This window comes from Aquarana catesbeiana, linkage group LG01 (assembly GCF_042186555.1).
Source record: "Aquarana catesbeiana isolate 2022-GZ linkage group LG01, ASM4218655v1, whole genome shotgun sequence".
Lineage (NCBI taxonomy): Eukaryota > Metazoa > Chordata > Amphibia > Anura > Ranidae > Aquarana > Aquarana catesbeiana.
Window position 1 is genome coordinate 557,506,990 of NC_133324.1, and position 16,965 is coordinate 557,523,954.

The window sequence follows — 16,965 nt, forward strand, 5'->3', positions numbered from 1 at the left end:
CCTCACCTCTGCTGGTTCAAGATGGAGATCTTTCATGTGTTCCTCATTGCTCTAGTTGACTGCTGGTGGATGATTCAGGGTCTCTTACAGTCTAGATTAGATTTTGGCCCCATGGTCTTCTTTGTGATCATGTTTCATGATCTCTGACTTCAGTGGCTGATCACTGCAACCCCTCTTAGGAGACGAAGGTTTTCTCTTAGTGGTCCCTGTTCTGTGGACCATACCTTCTTCTGCAGGATCTACCATTGCACATAACCGCATACCTGCCTGTTGCAAGGTCAAAAGCTTTTTGACCGGAAAACACTTTGTGAGAAGGGTTCTGTTCTGTTTAGGTTGTATCCACTTTTGCACCTGAGCTTCTTCAGGGCTGCATGTCAATACTTTTCATCTTGGTTCTTTCTGTGCCTTTGTGGTTTGGAACCTATTGAGTATTTTTCTCATTTCCATGTATACTTTTCTGGGTTACCGCCTTCGTTGCCTTTACCTCTGCATGGTTCATTCTCTGAGCTGGTAGCCATGGTTTGTAAGTTTTCTCTGGTCCTACATAAGGATGGATTGTTAAGGCCTAAAGCCTCTTTTTTTCTTCCATGATACTGGCATTCTTCTTCAATGGAAAATGGTCTTGTTTCTTACTTCCAGCTCCAGTCTCTGAGTACTTTCTCCTTGCTATCTAGCTGCAGTTCGTAGTGTGCGGGTTCCCATGTGGCCGTCATTTTGGTTGGAATTCCCACTTTTTTAAAGCTCCTTGGAAGAGCCCTGATTATCCAGGTGGACCTGACCCCTGCATATTACTCAGCCAGGGGAACGTCTCAGGTCCTGTATTGCATTTGCAGCTCACGTGTCACAAATTATATTTTCTGGTGACAGAGTTAAGTTTTCCTACCCCGTTCAGTAGACACTGCTTTGAAACGTCCAAATGGTTAGAGATCAAAATTTAGCTGCACTCTAAAAAAAAAACAGAAGAGAAAATATGATTTTTTTTTCTGGTAGGCCCCACATTGCAGCCTGCCATGACTGTGATGTTTATCAAACAGAACTCCTGATAAGGATCCAGTTTCCATTCACACTGATCCCCCTATTTGTCCCTGAAGGCTTAGGGACATAAACAAGAGTACCACTCGGTACAGCATTTAACTAGGTCCATCTACAGTGTATTCAGACTGCTATAGAGGTTGACAGGCTGTGGGCAGCAGGGCTGGCCGCTGCACCTGTGCCTCCTGGGTGCACTAAAATGCCAGGATTGCATGCACAGGGGATATAAACCCGTGTGCAGAGAGCCTTTAATTCATACAGTCACAGATGTGTGGAAGCTCCTAATTATAGCATAAAATGCCCCTTTATACTGCAATTTGTACTTAACAAAGAACCAATAGTAAATATTTAATGTAGGTTGTGTATCAAGTTGCATTTAATTATTCAGAAATCTTTAGATAAGATGTGTGCTGGTTTCTTGATGCTTGAAAAAGTATGCAGTGGCAAAGAGGGGTTTCTGCTAGATAAGAAACCGCTTTCTGGCTGCAGCTGCAATTGCCAATGTGAGTTACAATGGGCTGATTGGTGATTAGCAGTATTTGTCCATTGTGACGTTGATTTAGAAGTTTACAAATCAAATGAGAGAACTGCCAGAGTTTCAAAGTGATAACTTTTTGGTGCTTGAACTGCACAGGTGTAAGATAATACTGTTATATTTAAAGCATATCTAATCCAAAAAAGTAAAATGCAGTTTACCGGTCCTTTTTGTTGTGGCTGCAGTAGTATCTTAATTGTACAGTAGAAGAGACAGAGCACTTATACACCATGGGTTTTTGCCTCATAATTTTGGGTGTTTGGACACTGGTAAGACATGCACCACCCCCACCCCTTGGTCCCCCCCCCCCCCCCCCCCAAGTACCCTTCTCCATGGATCCTTAGTTTTGCGCTAGTGTCTGTAGGTGATGGACCCCCCCCCTCCTTCCTGGAGAAACCAGCAAAGCATGTTGAGTTGGCCACAGAGTGCTATGCAGGGGCATGGTCCTTTACATTGGAACCCAATCCCTGCAGACCCCTTCGGTATGCCATGATGGGCAAAGCCTGGACTTTTTATACACATTCTAGCATGGTGAACAGGTAAGACAGGGTCACCCTGTGTTTTTGACCGTTAATGTGAAACAGAGCTATGCTTGGAATGTATTAAAACTTGGCATTAAAATATATCCACTGAAAAGCTCAGTCTCAGGTGGTTTACCAGGTTTTACATTGCACCACTGGTCGCATACTTTTTAAAAAAAAAAAATGTATTAATCCCATATGCCAAAACAAAGATAAACAGTGTACATATTGTCAGGTTAGTAAGACAGATTGGCATTAATAAAAATTAAAAACAATAGCTTACATAGGTTCCCAGACAGCATGCACAAAACCAACAAAGAAACAACATTAACAAAACAGCTGGTGATTAAAGAATTTAAAGTGGAGTTCCACCCAAAAGTGGAACTTCCGCTTATAAGCTTCTCCCCCCCTTCCGGTGCCACAATTTGGCTTTTTTCAGGGGGGAACGGGAACCTATTTTTGACAGGTCTCCTTCCCCACTTCCGGAGACGGGGTCGGGGCCCAATCTGCTGGAAGTTCGGCCCCCTACTCCTTCCCCTGCCACAGGGCCAATTAGAAAGCGCTTTGAGCATGCACAGTAGGGAACCACCTGTAAAGCCGAAAGATTTCACTGCTGGGTTCCCTTACCAGGAATGGTGGCTGCAGCACCCGGGAGTCGATCCAAAGATCGGCTGGGGTCCCGACATCGTGGCTTCCCTGGACAGGTAAGTGCCCTAATAATAAAAGTGAGAAGCTACAGTATTTATAGCTGCTGACTTATTTTTTTTCACCCAGGCTGGACCTCCTCTTTAAGGTGTACAAGATATTAGTTGGAGCATGCAAGTAAGAAGGCACTAAAAAGATACAGGTTGGTCAGAACCAGTTAAAGCAATGGGTTATAAACACCCTACTGGAGCTAAGTTTCTATATCTCCCAAAACTGCAGTGGTCCAGCTCGACCAAATTTTATCAAATTTCTTTGGGCAACCCCTCAGTGTATAGGGCCATTTTGTACATAGGCAGGGCATTATTGATCAAATAAATCCACATCTGCAAACCAGGGGTGTCTGATCTATTAAGGCAGTGGCTTTTTTTTTAGCATAGGAGGAACCGGATCAATGTTTTTTGGGAGGCACCAAGGTCCTTCTCCTCTAGGTCTCCAAGAAGATATCTGGCAGGGGTGCATATGTTTGGTAAAGCTAACTTTACCTCCGTGAAGGAGATAATTCCAGACCAAAACTGACACACCCTAGGGCACTCCCATACCATGTGGAAAAAAATCTCCAGTGGCATTATGAAACCTATAACATTCAGATGTCAACCTCCCCAATTTGCATAGCCGAAGTGGAGTATAATAAATTCTATGAAGATATTTTAATTATATCACCTTGAACCTGGCAGCTATGACCCCTGGAGGTTGATTCCCTAGCACCTCCTCCCAAGTCTCATTCTACTGCGTGGGTATATCAGTCTGCCATTGATGGCCATATGGGCAAGGGAAGCTAATAATAGTATGGGGAAACTTGGTTGCACACTTTTAATGCCACTTCACCTAGAATCCTTATAAAGTAAGGTGCTTCTTTCTGCCCTTTCTCCAACTCTTTTGGGCTGTGACCTGGTCTTCTGTTTCTATACTCTAGTTACCGAGTACATGTTTTGCCTTTTCATGGTGCAGGCTTCAGCCGCAAGGTACCTGCAACACCACTCTTGGGTAATCTTCACTCTTGTGGTTGTTGGGCCTATAGACACAGTTCTGTTGCCTAGTTGTCCTCCCTTTTATTCTTTGCATTGGGACGTTCCATGGTGTATGAATAAATTGTCTGTGTCCTGTACTGTACGATTAAGTTCAGAGGATTTTTGACTTGCCTGTAAATTCCATATCTTGGAGTACAAGACACTGGCCATCCTTGCTAAATTCTCCTTGTTCTGCATTGCTGCTACAAAACTGAGGACTCGCTGAGTAGGATTATGGTATAAGGGAGGTACCCCTGCGTGGTGTGTCCTCGAAAGCTTGCCAGTGTCCAATCACTTGATGGTACAAGCCTATAACCATAAGTTATGATAATCCTAAATTGCCTGTGTCCTATCCTGTACTCCAAGATGTGGAGTTTACAGACAAGTCAAAATTCCTCTCTTTCTTTTTACAGACTTCTGGTGAAACCGCCTAGTAACACATTTTCTGTCCTGTGGGGGAACAGCTTTGTCACCCTAGGACTAGAAGTATGTTAGGGCTACAGAATACCTCCCTCCTCCCCTATTCTCCATAACAAAGAGAGGTATTTTGTAATCCTCAAAGATAACTGCAAAGACTCCTGCATTTGAACACATTCATTACCTTTCATGTAAATCTTCAAACCTGGAAATTTTCTGTTACTTTGGCCTGCATAGCTAAGGAGATGCATGCCTTTTCTGTTGTGGGTGAAATGGCTAACACCCATGCATCACATTGTTCTCATCCTGAATTAGAAGGTGTCAATGCACTTGCACTCTCTTACCCACCACTGACACCTCCCCACTTGTGTAATCTAGCCCTTAAAATGAATTCACAAAATTAAAGATCTAATTTGCAAGAAACACATTTTATAATTTATTTGTCTTTGATGCATTGGATAAAGTTGGTGATCATTGATGTTTTTACACATTCACTGTGATTGTGATGTCATTATCTTTATTAGAACTCCTGATGCAGCTAGCTGACTTTCCAGATTATTTTTGTGTGATGCTGTTTCTATTCTTTAGGCATTCAAACCACTCCTTTTCCTTCTATCTAGCATGCAGATACTGATGTATTGGTTGGAGTTTACTCTTCCGTTATTGCTCCTAATATTGTTTACTCATTCTGAGAAGATATAGATATTAGCAGCGCTAAACTCTAGTATCAATCCCAGAAAGATAATTTTAAACACAATAATATATAAATCCAGTTAAATGTCCTCATTATAAACAAAAATTACAAAGTCTCTGTAGAGTAATCGGTTGTAGCAAAGTAACAAACGTGCGTAGGAGGGGCGGGGGGGTTGAAAAAATTGTAATTATAATTAATTCCTCAGAATCTTCATTCCTTCATGACACCACGTGGCACACGGCTCCCTTAAGATTTTACACTCATCAAAAATCAGGTGAAAATCAGCCTTAAACTCCAAATAAGCGGACTTCCTCCTCTGGTCATCGGATCATGGTGCGGACTACCTCTTTAGCTTCTAATGTCATTTCACCAGTATTAGGTCTGTATGGGTTCACACTGTGTTCTATCCTGGAATGCCAGACTCCAAAAGATTGCTACTGGATCCCAAGCTCATCAGCGATCGTGCCCTAAGGATAAAGAAGCTCTCATAGTATAATTCCGTTTTAAACCGTTTTTAATTAAACCCCAAATCCCCCCTTACATATTGCACTCACAAATATAGGATTAAAAACGAGCATGTTAACAGTAGCTTGCCTGCCTGGTGTCCCTCCACTGCTCCTAGTATTGAAAGGATCGCGGCGATGCCAAAGTTGAACTCAACAAGGGTAGACAGGCTGAGTGGCTGTGTAGCTGCACCCTAAGGCCCCTTTCACACGATCGGACTGTTCAGATCCGCCTGTCAGTTTTGACGGCGGACCTGAACGGGCACTCCATGTTAGCCTATGGAGTGACTGATGTCAGCAGAGACATGTCCGCTGACATCCAACCCGGTCCGATCCGCTAAAAGCAGACGGATGGCCCTACGTCCAGGTCCGTCGCTATCGGATCGGGTGAGATCTGATGAAAACTGACATGCTGTCTGTTTTTATCCGATCCCTCTGTAGGCGGCAGCGGTGCCTGACAAGCCCCTCCCCGCTCAGTGAGCAGAGAGGGACCTGTCATCCGCCGGCTCAGCGGAGATTAACGGACTGATCTCCCTCTGAGCCGGCGGACTCCGTGGAAGCGGAGTCCGCCTCGTGTGAAAGGGGCCTAACGTATATAGTCGTAGACTTCATCAGAGGCGTGGCTACACGCCACGGCTCACTCTATTTATGGGCTGTCGTCGGGTGATTTAACCCGCCGACTGCCTCCAATTTCAATCAGTGCAGAGATTGCTTTCATAGTTATCTAATTGCTCTATACTCATAATGTGTATAGTTTGGCCACCATACATTGCATTAATACATCCACCTAACGTGCAATGCAACTTTCATAATAAAATGTACAAGCTATATCATATGTTCTAATGTCTTTGGATGTATCCATGGATGAGTTTGTGCTTCATGTTTAGCGCATCAAAACCACCACAATATATAACTGTATACACCTTCTCCATGAATTTCAACAATCCATTTGATATATTATCTCATTCTAAATGTCTTATATGAATTCATCCAAAACATAAATACAAAATAAAACATAAAAAAATGCATAATTAAAACATCTAATTGATAATTCAAAATTAAAAAATATTTATAAAATGCAAACGGTCACTATTCAATAATTGATGTACTGCAAACCCCATAAATGTATATATAAAGCCAAAATAATCTATATTAGTCACTAATGAAGTAGTTTAAATCCAGCTCAATGTTCATACCTTTTGGACTCAGTGTCAGTCAAAAGAATCCATTTAGTCTCGCATTGAACTGAACTTAGTAAGACCTCTAATATGAGTATTAACCTGCTGGCACGCCTAACATTTTCTGCATGCATAAAATCCAGGTGTGTGCCAGAACATCTGTGGTCATGTGGGTGGATCCAACACTTTCTTTACTATCCTATCCCCAAAAGAAGGTGCTTTTCAATAAATAAAAAGTGAGGTTATCTGGTAATACTCTTTTTAAAGTTTTGTCCATACCTAATATCCTCCAATGCTTTTTAAAAATATCTTCCACTTCTCTATATTGCATGTGGAAATTGCTAACCCCCATTCTTGTTTTGTGTCATTGGGTCTCTCTTTGCCTTTAAAACATACAGCCTGCGATATATCTGCCCTACTTTGATTGCTTTGTTTAGCACTAAGGTGTCATAGCCTTTTTCTTCAAAACATTTTTTATGATTTGTGTTTAAGCTCTAAAATCAGTGACTGCAGTACAGTTTCTCCTGACCAGCATAAACTGCCCTTTCGGGATATTTCTTAGTCATAAAGGATGGTGTTCACTCCTTACTGGTAGATGGCTATTCCTATCAGTGGCTTTGAAGAAAACTTAAGTACTTAGAGCATTATTCTGTAACATTATAGTTGAATCAAGACAGTTCACATGTTCTCTACTATAATGAAAATCTAATCTTATATTGTTAGTGTTGTTATTCAACTCCTCCATAAAATCTTTAAACGATTGTTCATTCCCTGGCCAAATATATCAGATCATCTATAAATCTTTTCTAAAAAAGAATTTCCTTCTACTTACCAAAGATTTGTTTATCCTTCCATTCGCTCAAAAAGAGGCTGGCAAGGGTCAGCACAAACTTTGCGCACATTGCCACACCTCTTATCTGGGTATAGAATTTGTTGTCATACCAAAAGTAGTTGTGTGTGAGGCAGAAATCAAGGACCATCCCTAAAAACCTCTTATGTACATAGGGCAAATTATCTCTTACTGAATACCCAATTCAGGGCTAACATGGCATCGTTGTTAGATCATTATTATTATACAGGATTTATATAGCGCCAACAGTTTACGCAGCGCTTTACAATATAAAAAGGAGACAATACAGTTATAATACAATAAAATACAAGAGGATTAAGAGGGCCCTGCTCAGAAGAGCTTTCAGTCTAATAGGGTGGGGCAGGTGGTACAAAAGGCTGTAACTGTGGGGAATGAGCTGATGGAAGTGGTAAAAGATTAGTTGAAGATGTGATAGGCTTCCCTGAAGAGATGAGTTTTCAGGGATTGCCTGAAGGTAGCAAGAGTAGGGGGTAGCCAGACAGGTTGAGGTAGCGAGTTGCAGAAGATGGGAAAGGCTCTGGAGAAGTCCTGGAGACGAGCATGGGAGGAGGAGACGAGAGAGCTTGAGAGTAGAAAGTCTTGAGAAGAGCGGAGAGGACGATGTGATATTTGGAGAAAAGATTGATGATGTAGCTCGGGGCAGAGTTGTTTGAATGTATGTTTTGGGTTAGTATTTTGAATTTAATTCACTGGGTGATTGGGAACCAGTGTAGGGATTGTAAGAGAGGATTGGCAGAATCTGAGCGGTTGGTAAGTCTGGCAGCAGAATATTATTAGCTCAGTTTTAGAGAGATTTAGTTTAAGGAAGTGGAGCGACATCCATGCTGATATGTCAGTAAGTTAGTAATGCGAGAGGAGACTGATGGAGTGAGGTGAGGAGTCGACAGATTTGGATGTCATCGGCGTATAAGTGGTATTGGAAGCCATGGGCGGTTATCAAGTGACCAAGAGAGGAGGTGTAGATAGAGAAGAGAAGGGGTCCAAGAACAGAGCCTTGGGGGATCCCCACAGAAATGGGCAATGGAGAGGAGGAGACAGAGTTGTAGGTGACACTGAAGGAGTGATGTGATAGGTAAGCAGAGAACCAGGATAGAGCAGAATCTCAGAAGCCAAAGGAATGTAGTTTTATTGAGAAGGAGCGGGTGGTCAACAGTATCAAAGGCCGCAGAGAGGTCAAGTAGTAGGACTGTGGACTACTGGCTGTTGGTTTTAGCAGTTAGTAAATCGTTGGAGTTTTAGTAAGGCAGTTTCCAGGGAGTGCTACGAGCGAAAGCCAGACTGCAAGGGGGTCAAGAAGGTTATTTTCACTGATGTAAGAGCTAAGACGGTTGTAGACTAAGCGTTCTAGAAGTTTAGAGGTGAATGGGAGCAATGAGATGGGTCTTAATTTGTTCAGGTTGGTGGGGTCCAGTGAGGGCTTTTTAAGTATGGGAGTGATCTGCGCATGTTTTGGAGGGGAGAAGAAGGTGCCACTAGAGAGGGAGAGATTGAAGATGTGAGTGAGGGAGCATAGGATAGAAGAAGAGGGTGACCATAGTAGTTGAGGGAACAGGATCCAAGGGACAATTGATTAGGTGGGCATCTGAGAAAAGTTTTGTAACCTCTTCAGTAGTAGCCAATTCAAAAGAGGAGAGTGTTGAATGTTAAGCAAGGTATGTTGGGTGGGGAGGATGTACGCACAGTGGAGGTGTCCTCGCGAATTGCATCAATCTTGTCTTTGAAGTGATTGGCAATCTCTTGGGCAGTGAGTGAGTTAGTGGGTAGAGGGGGCGGGGGACGAAGCAGAGAGTTAAAGGTTGCGAAGAGCCGACGGGGACTGGATGACAAAGTATTAATAAGAGAGACAAACTAGGCTTGTTTGGCAGCATGGAGGCAGGAATTGTATTTTAGAAGGGCAAATTTATATAGGGTGAAATCTTGCAGGCTTTTGGTTTTACGTCACAGTCGTTCAAGAGCACGACAATGTCTCTTGAGATTTCTAGTGTTGTCAGTTTGCCAGGGTTGTAACGGTCGAGCCTGATTCTGCGTGTGGTTAGAGGCGCAAGTGCATCTAGTGATAAGAGTGAACTGTTGTAAGACAGAGTTGGTCAGGACAGGATCACCGTATACAACGATGCCACATCCGCAGTTACCAAAAATATATCAGGTTGTATGGTTATTCTTAATTCTTTTAACAACAATAATAAATTACGAGTCTTTAAGGTAGGCTTTAGTGTTTAAAACGCTGGTTTGGAGAAAATTGTCCAGGTACTGGCCCACTCTTGAAGAGACTGAGCCAATACCATTCACAATTGGTCTCGCTGGAGGATTCACAGAATCTTTATGAATTTTTGGCAATGTGTATATTGTCGGTATCCTATTGTAACTCAGTGATGAGTATCTTTTTTTTTTTCTTTCTTAGTAATGACCCGTGTATAGTAGCCATACTCAACCAAATTGCCTAAATCATTTCTTTTGGGGATAGGATAGTAAAGAAAGTGTTTGATCCGCCCACAGATGTTCTGGCACACACCTGGTTTTTACGCATGCAGAAAATGTAAGGCGTGCCAGCAGGATAATACTCATATTAGAGGTCTTACTAAGTTCAGTTCATCATCTAATGGACGTGAACTTAGGATCAAAGATTTTATTTCTTGCAATTCGACTTATATGTGGTCTATGCCCTGCAGTGCCCTTGTGGCTTAATGTATATTGGCTGAACTAAAAGGACACTAGGTAAGCGAGTATCAGAGCATATTTAGAATATATGCACATGGTATAAAGATCACAGTGTATCATTACACTTTAGGCGTAAGTATAATAGGGACCCTGCAGGTCTGAAGTTTTGGGATATTGCTAGGACCAAACCTCTTTGGCAAGGTGAAAATAGAGTCAGGGAATATGTGAGACTAAATGTATTTTTTTGACTGGCACTTTGAGTGCAAAAGGTATGAACATTAAGCTGGATTTAAACTGCTTCATTAGTGACTATTAATATAGATTTTTATTATTTTGGCTTTATATATAATTTTATGGGGTTTGCAGTACACCAATTATTGAATAGTGACCGTTTGGATTCTTTAAATATTTTTTAATTTTGAAATATAGATGTTTTTAACCGCTTCAGCCCCGGACCATTTGGCTGGCCGAAGACCAGGGCACTTTTTGCGATTCGGCACTGCGTCGCTTTAACTGACAATTGCGCGGTTGTGTGACATGGCTCCCAAACAAAATCGATGTCCTTTTTTTTCCCCATAAATAGAGCTTTCTTTTGGTGGTATTTGATCACCTCTGCGTTTTTTCTTTTTTGCGCTATAAACAAAAAAAGAGCAGCAATTTTGAAAAAAACTCATTATTTTTTACTTTTTGCTATAATAAATATCCCCCAAAAATATATAAAAAAAACATTTTTTTCCTCAGTTTAGACCGATACGTATTCTTCTACATATTTTTGGTAAAAAAATCACAATAAGCGTATATTGATTTGTTTGCGCAAAAGGTATAGTGTCTACAAAATAGGGGATAGTTTTATGGCATTTTTATTAATATTTTTTTTTTTTTTACTAGTAATGGCGGCAATCAGCGATTTTTATTGTGACTGCGACATTATGGCGGACACGTCGGACAATTTTGGCACATTTATGGGACCATTGGCATTAATACAGCGATCAGTGCTATTAAAAATGCATTGATTACTGTAAAAATGTCACTGGCAGTGAAAGGGTTAACACTAGGGGGCAGTAAAGGGGTTAATGTGTGTCCTATTGTGTTTTCTAACTGAAGGGGGATGTGAACTGCAGGGAAACTAACAGATCGTCTGTTCATACAGAGTATGAACTGTCAGTTATCCCCTCAGAGAACCGGAAACTGTGTGCTTACACACACACAGATCCCGGGTTCCCTGTGTGCCCCGAGCGATCGCGGGAGCCCGGTGGTGATCAAGACCACCAGGCACTCGCATCGGCTTGGGGGCGAGCGGGGGGCACATGCCCCCTAGTGGCCACAGGTTGAAGCGACGTTGCATAACGTCGTTTCGTCCAGCCTTGCCAGTACAAATGCGGCGGCTGGTCGGCATGTGGTTAATTATGTATTTTTCATGTTTTCTTTGGTATTTATGTTTTGGATGTATTCATATAAGACGCTTAGAATGAGATAATATATCAAATGGATTGTTGAAATTCATGAAAAAGGTGTATCCAGTTATATATTGTGGTGATTTAGATGCGCTAAACATGAAGCACAAACTCATCCATGGATACATCCAAACACATTAGAACATATCGTATAGTTTGTACATTTTATCAGCAAAGTTGCATTGCACGTTTGGATGTATTAATGCAATGTATGGTGGCCAAACTACACATATTATCAGTATAGAGCAATTGGATAACTATGAAAGGTGATGAGAGCGATCTCTGCACTGACTGAAATTGGAAGCAGTCGGAGGGTTAAATTACCTGAAGACAGCCAATAAATAGTGAACGATCCTTTCAATACTAGAAGCGGTGGAGGGACACCAGGCAGGCAAGCTACTGTTTACATGCTCGTTTTTAATCCTATATTTGTAAGTGCAATATGTAAGGGGGGATTTGGGGTTTAATTAAAAACTGTTTAAAACTGAATTATACTATGAGAGCTTCTTTATCCTTTGCTACTGGATCCCAAGCTTCAGCGATCATGCCCAATCTATTGGAGTCTGGCAATCCAGGATAGAATACAGTTTGAACCCATACAGACCTAATACTGGTGAAATTACTTTAGAAGCTAAAGAGGTAGTCCGTACCATGATCTGATGACCAGAGGAGGAAGTCCGCTTATTTGTGGAGTTTTTAAGGCTGATTTTCACCTGATTTCTGGTGAGGGTAAAATCTTAAGGGAGCGGTGTCCCATGTGGTGTGGGGAAGGGATAAAGATTCTGAGGAACTTTAATTATAATTACATTTTTTTCAACAACCCCCCCCCCATATGCACTGTTATTTTGTTACAGCTGATTAATCTACAGAGACTTTTTTAAGCTTGTTTATAATGAGGACATTTTGCTGGATTTATATATTATGTGTTTAAAATTAATATCTTTCTGGAACTGATACAAAAGTTTAACGCTGCTAATGCCTATATCTCCTTGGGGTGTGTAGACATATTTTTTACTTTCTGATTCACTTAACCACTTAAGGACCAGCCTCGTTTTGGATTTTAGGTGTTTACATGTTTAAAACAGGTTTTTCTGCTAGAAAATTACTTAGAACCCCAAACATTATATATGGTTTTTCTTCTAACACCCTAGAGAATACAATGGCGGTCATTGCAATACTTTTTTTTGCACCGTATTTGCGCAGCGGTCTTATAAGCGCACTTTTTTTGGAAAAAATTCACTTTTTTGAATAAAAAAATAAAACAACAGTAAAGTTAGCCCAATTTTTTTTAATATTGTGAAATATAATGTTACGCCAAGTAAATTGATACCCAACATGTCATGCTTGAAAATTGCGCCCGCTCGTGGAATGGCGTCAAACTTTTACCCTCAAAAATCTCCATAGGCGACGTTTAAAAAATTCTACAGGTTGCATATTTTGCGCTACAGAGGAGGTCTAGGGCTAGAATTATTGCTCTCGCTCTACCGGTCGCTGTGATACCTCACATGTGTGGTTTGACCACCGTTTTCATATGCAGGCGCTACTCGCGTATGCGTTCGCTTCTGCGCGCGAGCTCGTCGGGACAGGGGGGTTTTAAAAATTTTTTTTTTTATTTTTATTATTTATTTTAAAATATTTTATTTATTTTTACACTGTTTTAAAAAAAAAAAAATTGTTTCACTTTTATTCCTATTACAAGGAATGTAAACATCCCTTGTAATAGAAAAAAGCATGGCAGGACCTCTTAAATATGAGATCTGGGGTCAAAAAGACCTCAGATCTCATATTTACACTAAAATGCAATAAAAAAAAAAAAAGTCATTTAGAAAAATGACATTTGAAAAAATATGCCTTTAAGAGGCGTGGACGGAAGTGACGTTTTGACGTCGCTTCCGCCCAGCAGTATCTTGGAGACGAGTGAGCGCCATCTTGGCCTCACTTGTCTCCTGACACACAACGGAAGAGGACGCGATCGCCTCCGCTGCTACCGACGGCTCCAGTAAGCGGCGGAGGGCACCGGATCGCGGCGGGAGGGGGGGGGCCCCTCTCCCGCCACCGATAAAAGTGATCTCGCGGCGAATCCGCCGCAGGGACCACTTTTATCTGAAAGCCGGCCGCCGCACGAAAACGGGGATACCGGGGTTATGGCAGCTAGCTGCTGCCATAACAACGATATCCCCGTTCAAACTTAGGACGTATATAGTCGTGCGGCGGTCGGGAAGTGGTTAATGGCAGCAGCTGAAGGGTCTATGACCTGTCTATTTTAATAGATTCATGAGCGCTGAGGGAAAGTTTTGGATGTTTGCCATTTAGTGATTATTTACTTTTACTGTTTTGGATATTGTGTACTCATTGTCTCTAAAATTATATGACAAAAGAAAAATAACTTGTCTGTAGTAGCCTACAGTCATTTGCTTTTTTTTTCTTATTTGTTATGTAAGAAATGTCAGTTTTTCACAACATCCAACCAAGTATGAAACCATTTGTTCCTATTAAAGAGTATTTTTCATGAAAAAATGAAAACAGTTGTTGCTCATAGCAGCAGATATTTTTCTTTACATCCCAATTGCCATGGAAGCAAGAATGTGACCTCTTACTACGTGCAGAAAAATAATTTTTCTATACACATGTAGGCTATGTTTATGCGGGCTCAAACGGACGTTTTGGCACTCATTTTGTAAGCACTCTTGACCCCCAGATTCAAGGCTGGTGTGCGGACCCAAACACTCTCAGGTTGCATTCAGTATTTGGGGTACACTGTCACATTGATTTAAACTGACCATGTGCCCAACTATGCATCTTAAATTATATATTCTGAAAAATTTATAAAAGCACAAGGCCTCATTCACCTCAGTAGTTAGCACTGTGGAGAAATTATTCTTCAAATTGCACAGCAGAGGCACTGAAATCGCATCATCTTTTCTCATTATTTTTCTATGGAAGCAGAGTCTTGACAGACTTATAATGTAAGCAAACATCAGTCATTTGAACGCTCCAATAACCAACTGAAACCTTATTTTTACTTTAACAATGAGTTCCTTCACAGTACATGCAGCTAGAGAGGTCAGCAATGGCTCTTTTAATTTTGTTTTAAGAAAATGTAAATAATTTAATGTCCATAGTCTATGCACTGGTGTAATTTTATCATTAAGTACCCAGTTCTTATCTAAAATAAACCAGTCCTATACGTTATTGATGTTTTAATGAATATTCTGGTACTAAACATGTGTCCACATGAAGGCTCTGAAGAAGGGACACCTTAGAAACGCGTCAGCCAGCAGCGGTTCATATGTCCTCTTCCTAGGACCTGGAAACTGCTAGCAGTGGACCAATTGCTTTAACCACTTAAGGACCAGCCTCGTTTTGGATTTTAGGTGTTTACATGTTTAAAACAGGTTTTTCTGCTAGAAAATTACTTAGAACCCCCAAACATTATATATGGTTTTTCTTCTAACAGCCTAGAAGAAACAATGGCGGTCATTGCAATACTTTTTTTTGCACCGTATTTGCGCAGCGGTCTTATAAGCGCACTTTTTTTGGAAAAAATTCACTTTTTTGAATAAAAAAATAAAACAACAGTAAAGTTATCCCAATTTTTTTTTATATTGTTAAATATAATGTTACGCCAAGTAAATTGATACCCAACATGTCATGCTTGAAAATTGCGCCCGCTCGTGGAATGGCGTCAAACTTTTACCCTCAAAAATCTCCATAGGCGACGTTTAAAAAATTCTACAGGTTGCATATTTTGCACTACAGAGGAGGTTTAGGGCTAGAATTATTGCTCTCGCTCTACCGGTCGCGGCGATACCTCACATGTGTGGTTTGACCACCGTTTTCATATGCGGGCGCTACTCGCGTATGCGTTCGCTTCTGCGCGCGAGCTCGTCGGGACGGGGGTTTTAAAAAATTTTTTTTTATTATTTATTTTACAATATTTTATTTATTTTTACACTGTTTAAAAAAAATAAATAAATTGTGTCACTTTTATTCCTATTACAAGGAATGTAAACATCCCTTGTAATAGAAAAAAGCATGGCAGGACCTCTTAAATATGAGATCTGGGGTCAAAAAGACCTCAGATCTCATATTTACACTAAAATGCAATAAAAAAAAAAGTCCTTTAGAAAAATGACATTTGAAAAAATATGCCTTTAAGAGGCGTGGACGGAAGTGACGTTTTGACGTCGCTTCCGCCCAGCAGTGTCATGGAGACGAGTGAGCGCCATCTTGGCCTCACTCGTCTCCTGACACACAACGGAAGAGGATGCGATCGCCTCCGCTGCTACCGACGGCTCCGGTAAGCGGCGGAGGGCACCGGATCGCGGCGGGAGGGGGGGGGGGCCTCTCCCGCCACGATAAACGTGATCTCGCGGCGAATCCGCTGCAGCGACCACTTTTATCTGAAAGCCGGCCGCCGCACGAAAACGGGGATACCGGGGTTATGGCAGCTAGCTGCTGCCATAACAACGATATCCCCGTTCAAACTTAGGACGTACATAAGTCGTGCGGCGGTCGGGAAGTGGTTAAGATTGCTATAAGCGCGATTTTCTTTCTTCCCTTGTGAGTAGATTTTAATCATGTTTTTAAATAAATATACTAAAGGATAATGCACTAGGCTGGTGCGCCCTCTTTCTTTTTGTTTGATTACTAGGATATCCCTATACTGGAGGGCAGCAAGGCTGAAATTCATTGTCCGTTCTGAATTCTTTGGAACATCTACCTTACACACCTGTGCGCAAGAGTATTTGCTTCTGTTGTGTAAGCTTTGACTATTGGGTTAGATTGTAGCCCTGATCTGCGATTTAATAGCTCAATACAAAAGCCCCAGTAGTCAATTGAGGCTCTGGTATTGAATTGTTGACTAGTGGATTGTGGTATACCCGTGCAGGGAGCAGAATTTAGGTCCAATTTGAAGAAGTCAGGGTTCAGTGCATGTGAAAATTGCGCTTTTGGTGAATGGTTTGCCAGAAATCTTTTGCCACATGTTGAGGTTCCTTTGGATACTTGTTGGGCATTTAGAATATGATTATATTTAAGGCATTGTATCTCTCAGGAGTGTGTTATAATAAGATGCTTTGCTTTTCTTTTTGCAGCTTGAGCAGTTTAATATGATTGAAAATGCAATTAGCTCCAACAGTCTGTACAGTCCTTGCTCAACCCTTAACTACTCTCAGGCAGCTATGATGGGACTGACAAGCAGTCATGGTAGCTTACAGGACTCTCAGCTAAATTATTCCAGTCACAGCAACATACCCAACATCATTCTCACAGGTATGTATATATTTTAGAGCCATTCTTTTTGCATGCTCTGTAAATTTTTAGGCTTGTTTCATGTGTTCCATTTGGTAACATTTGATAATATTTTAGAGTGATTTTTATGAAAATAT

The 16,965-nt window shown here is 41.3% G+C and overlaps 1 protein-coding gene across 4 annotated transcripts in view; it reads left to right on the forward strand.

Annotated features, from left to right (window-relative positions):
- Positions 1-16,965, forward strand: part of CRTC1 (CREB regulated transcription coactivator 1) — a 321,207-nt gene that overhangs the window by 295,460 nt on the left and 8,782 nt on the right. For all 4 annotated transcript variants that reach the window (XM_073596085.1, XM_073596104.1, XM_073596094.1 and 1 more), the window contains one exon: positions 16,672-16,849. In XM_073596085.1, the coding sequence (XP_073452186.1) occupies positions 16,672-16,849 (178 nt within the window). The remainder of the gene's footprint in view (positions 1-16,671; positions 16,850-16,965) is intronic.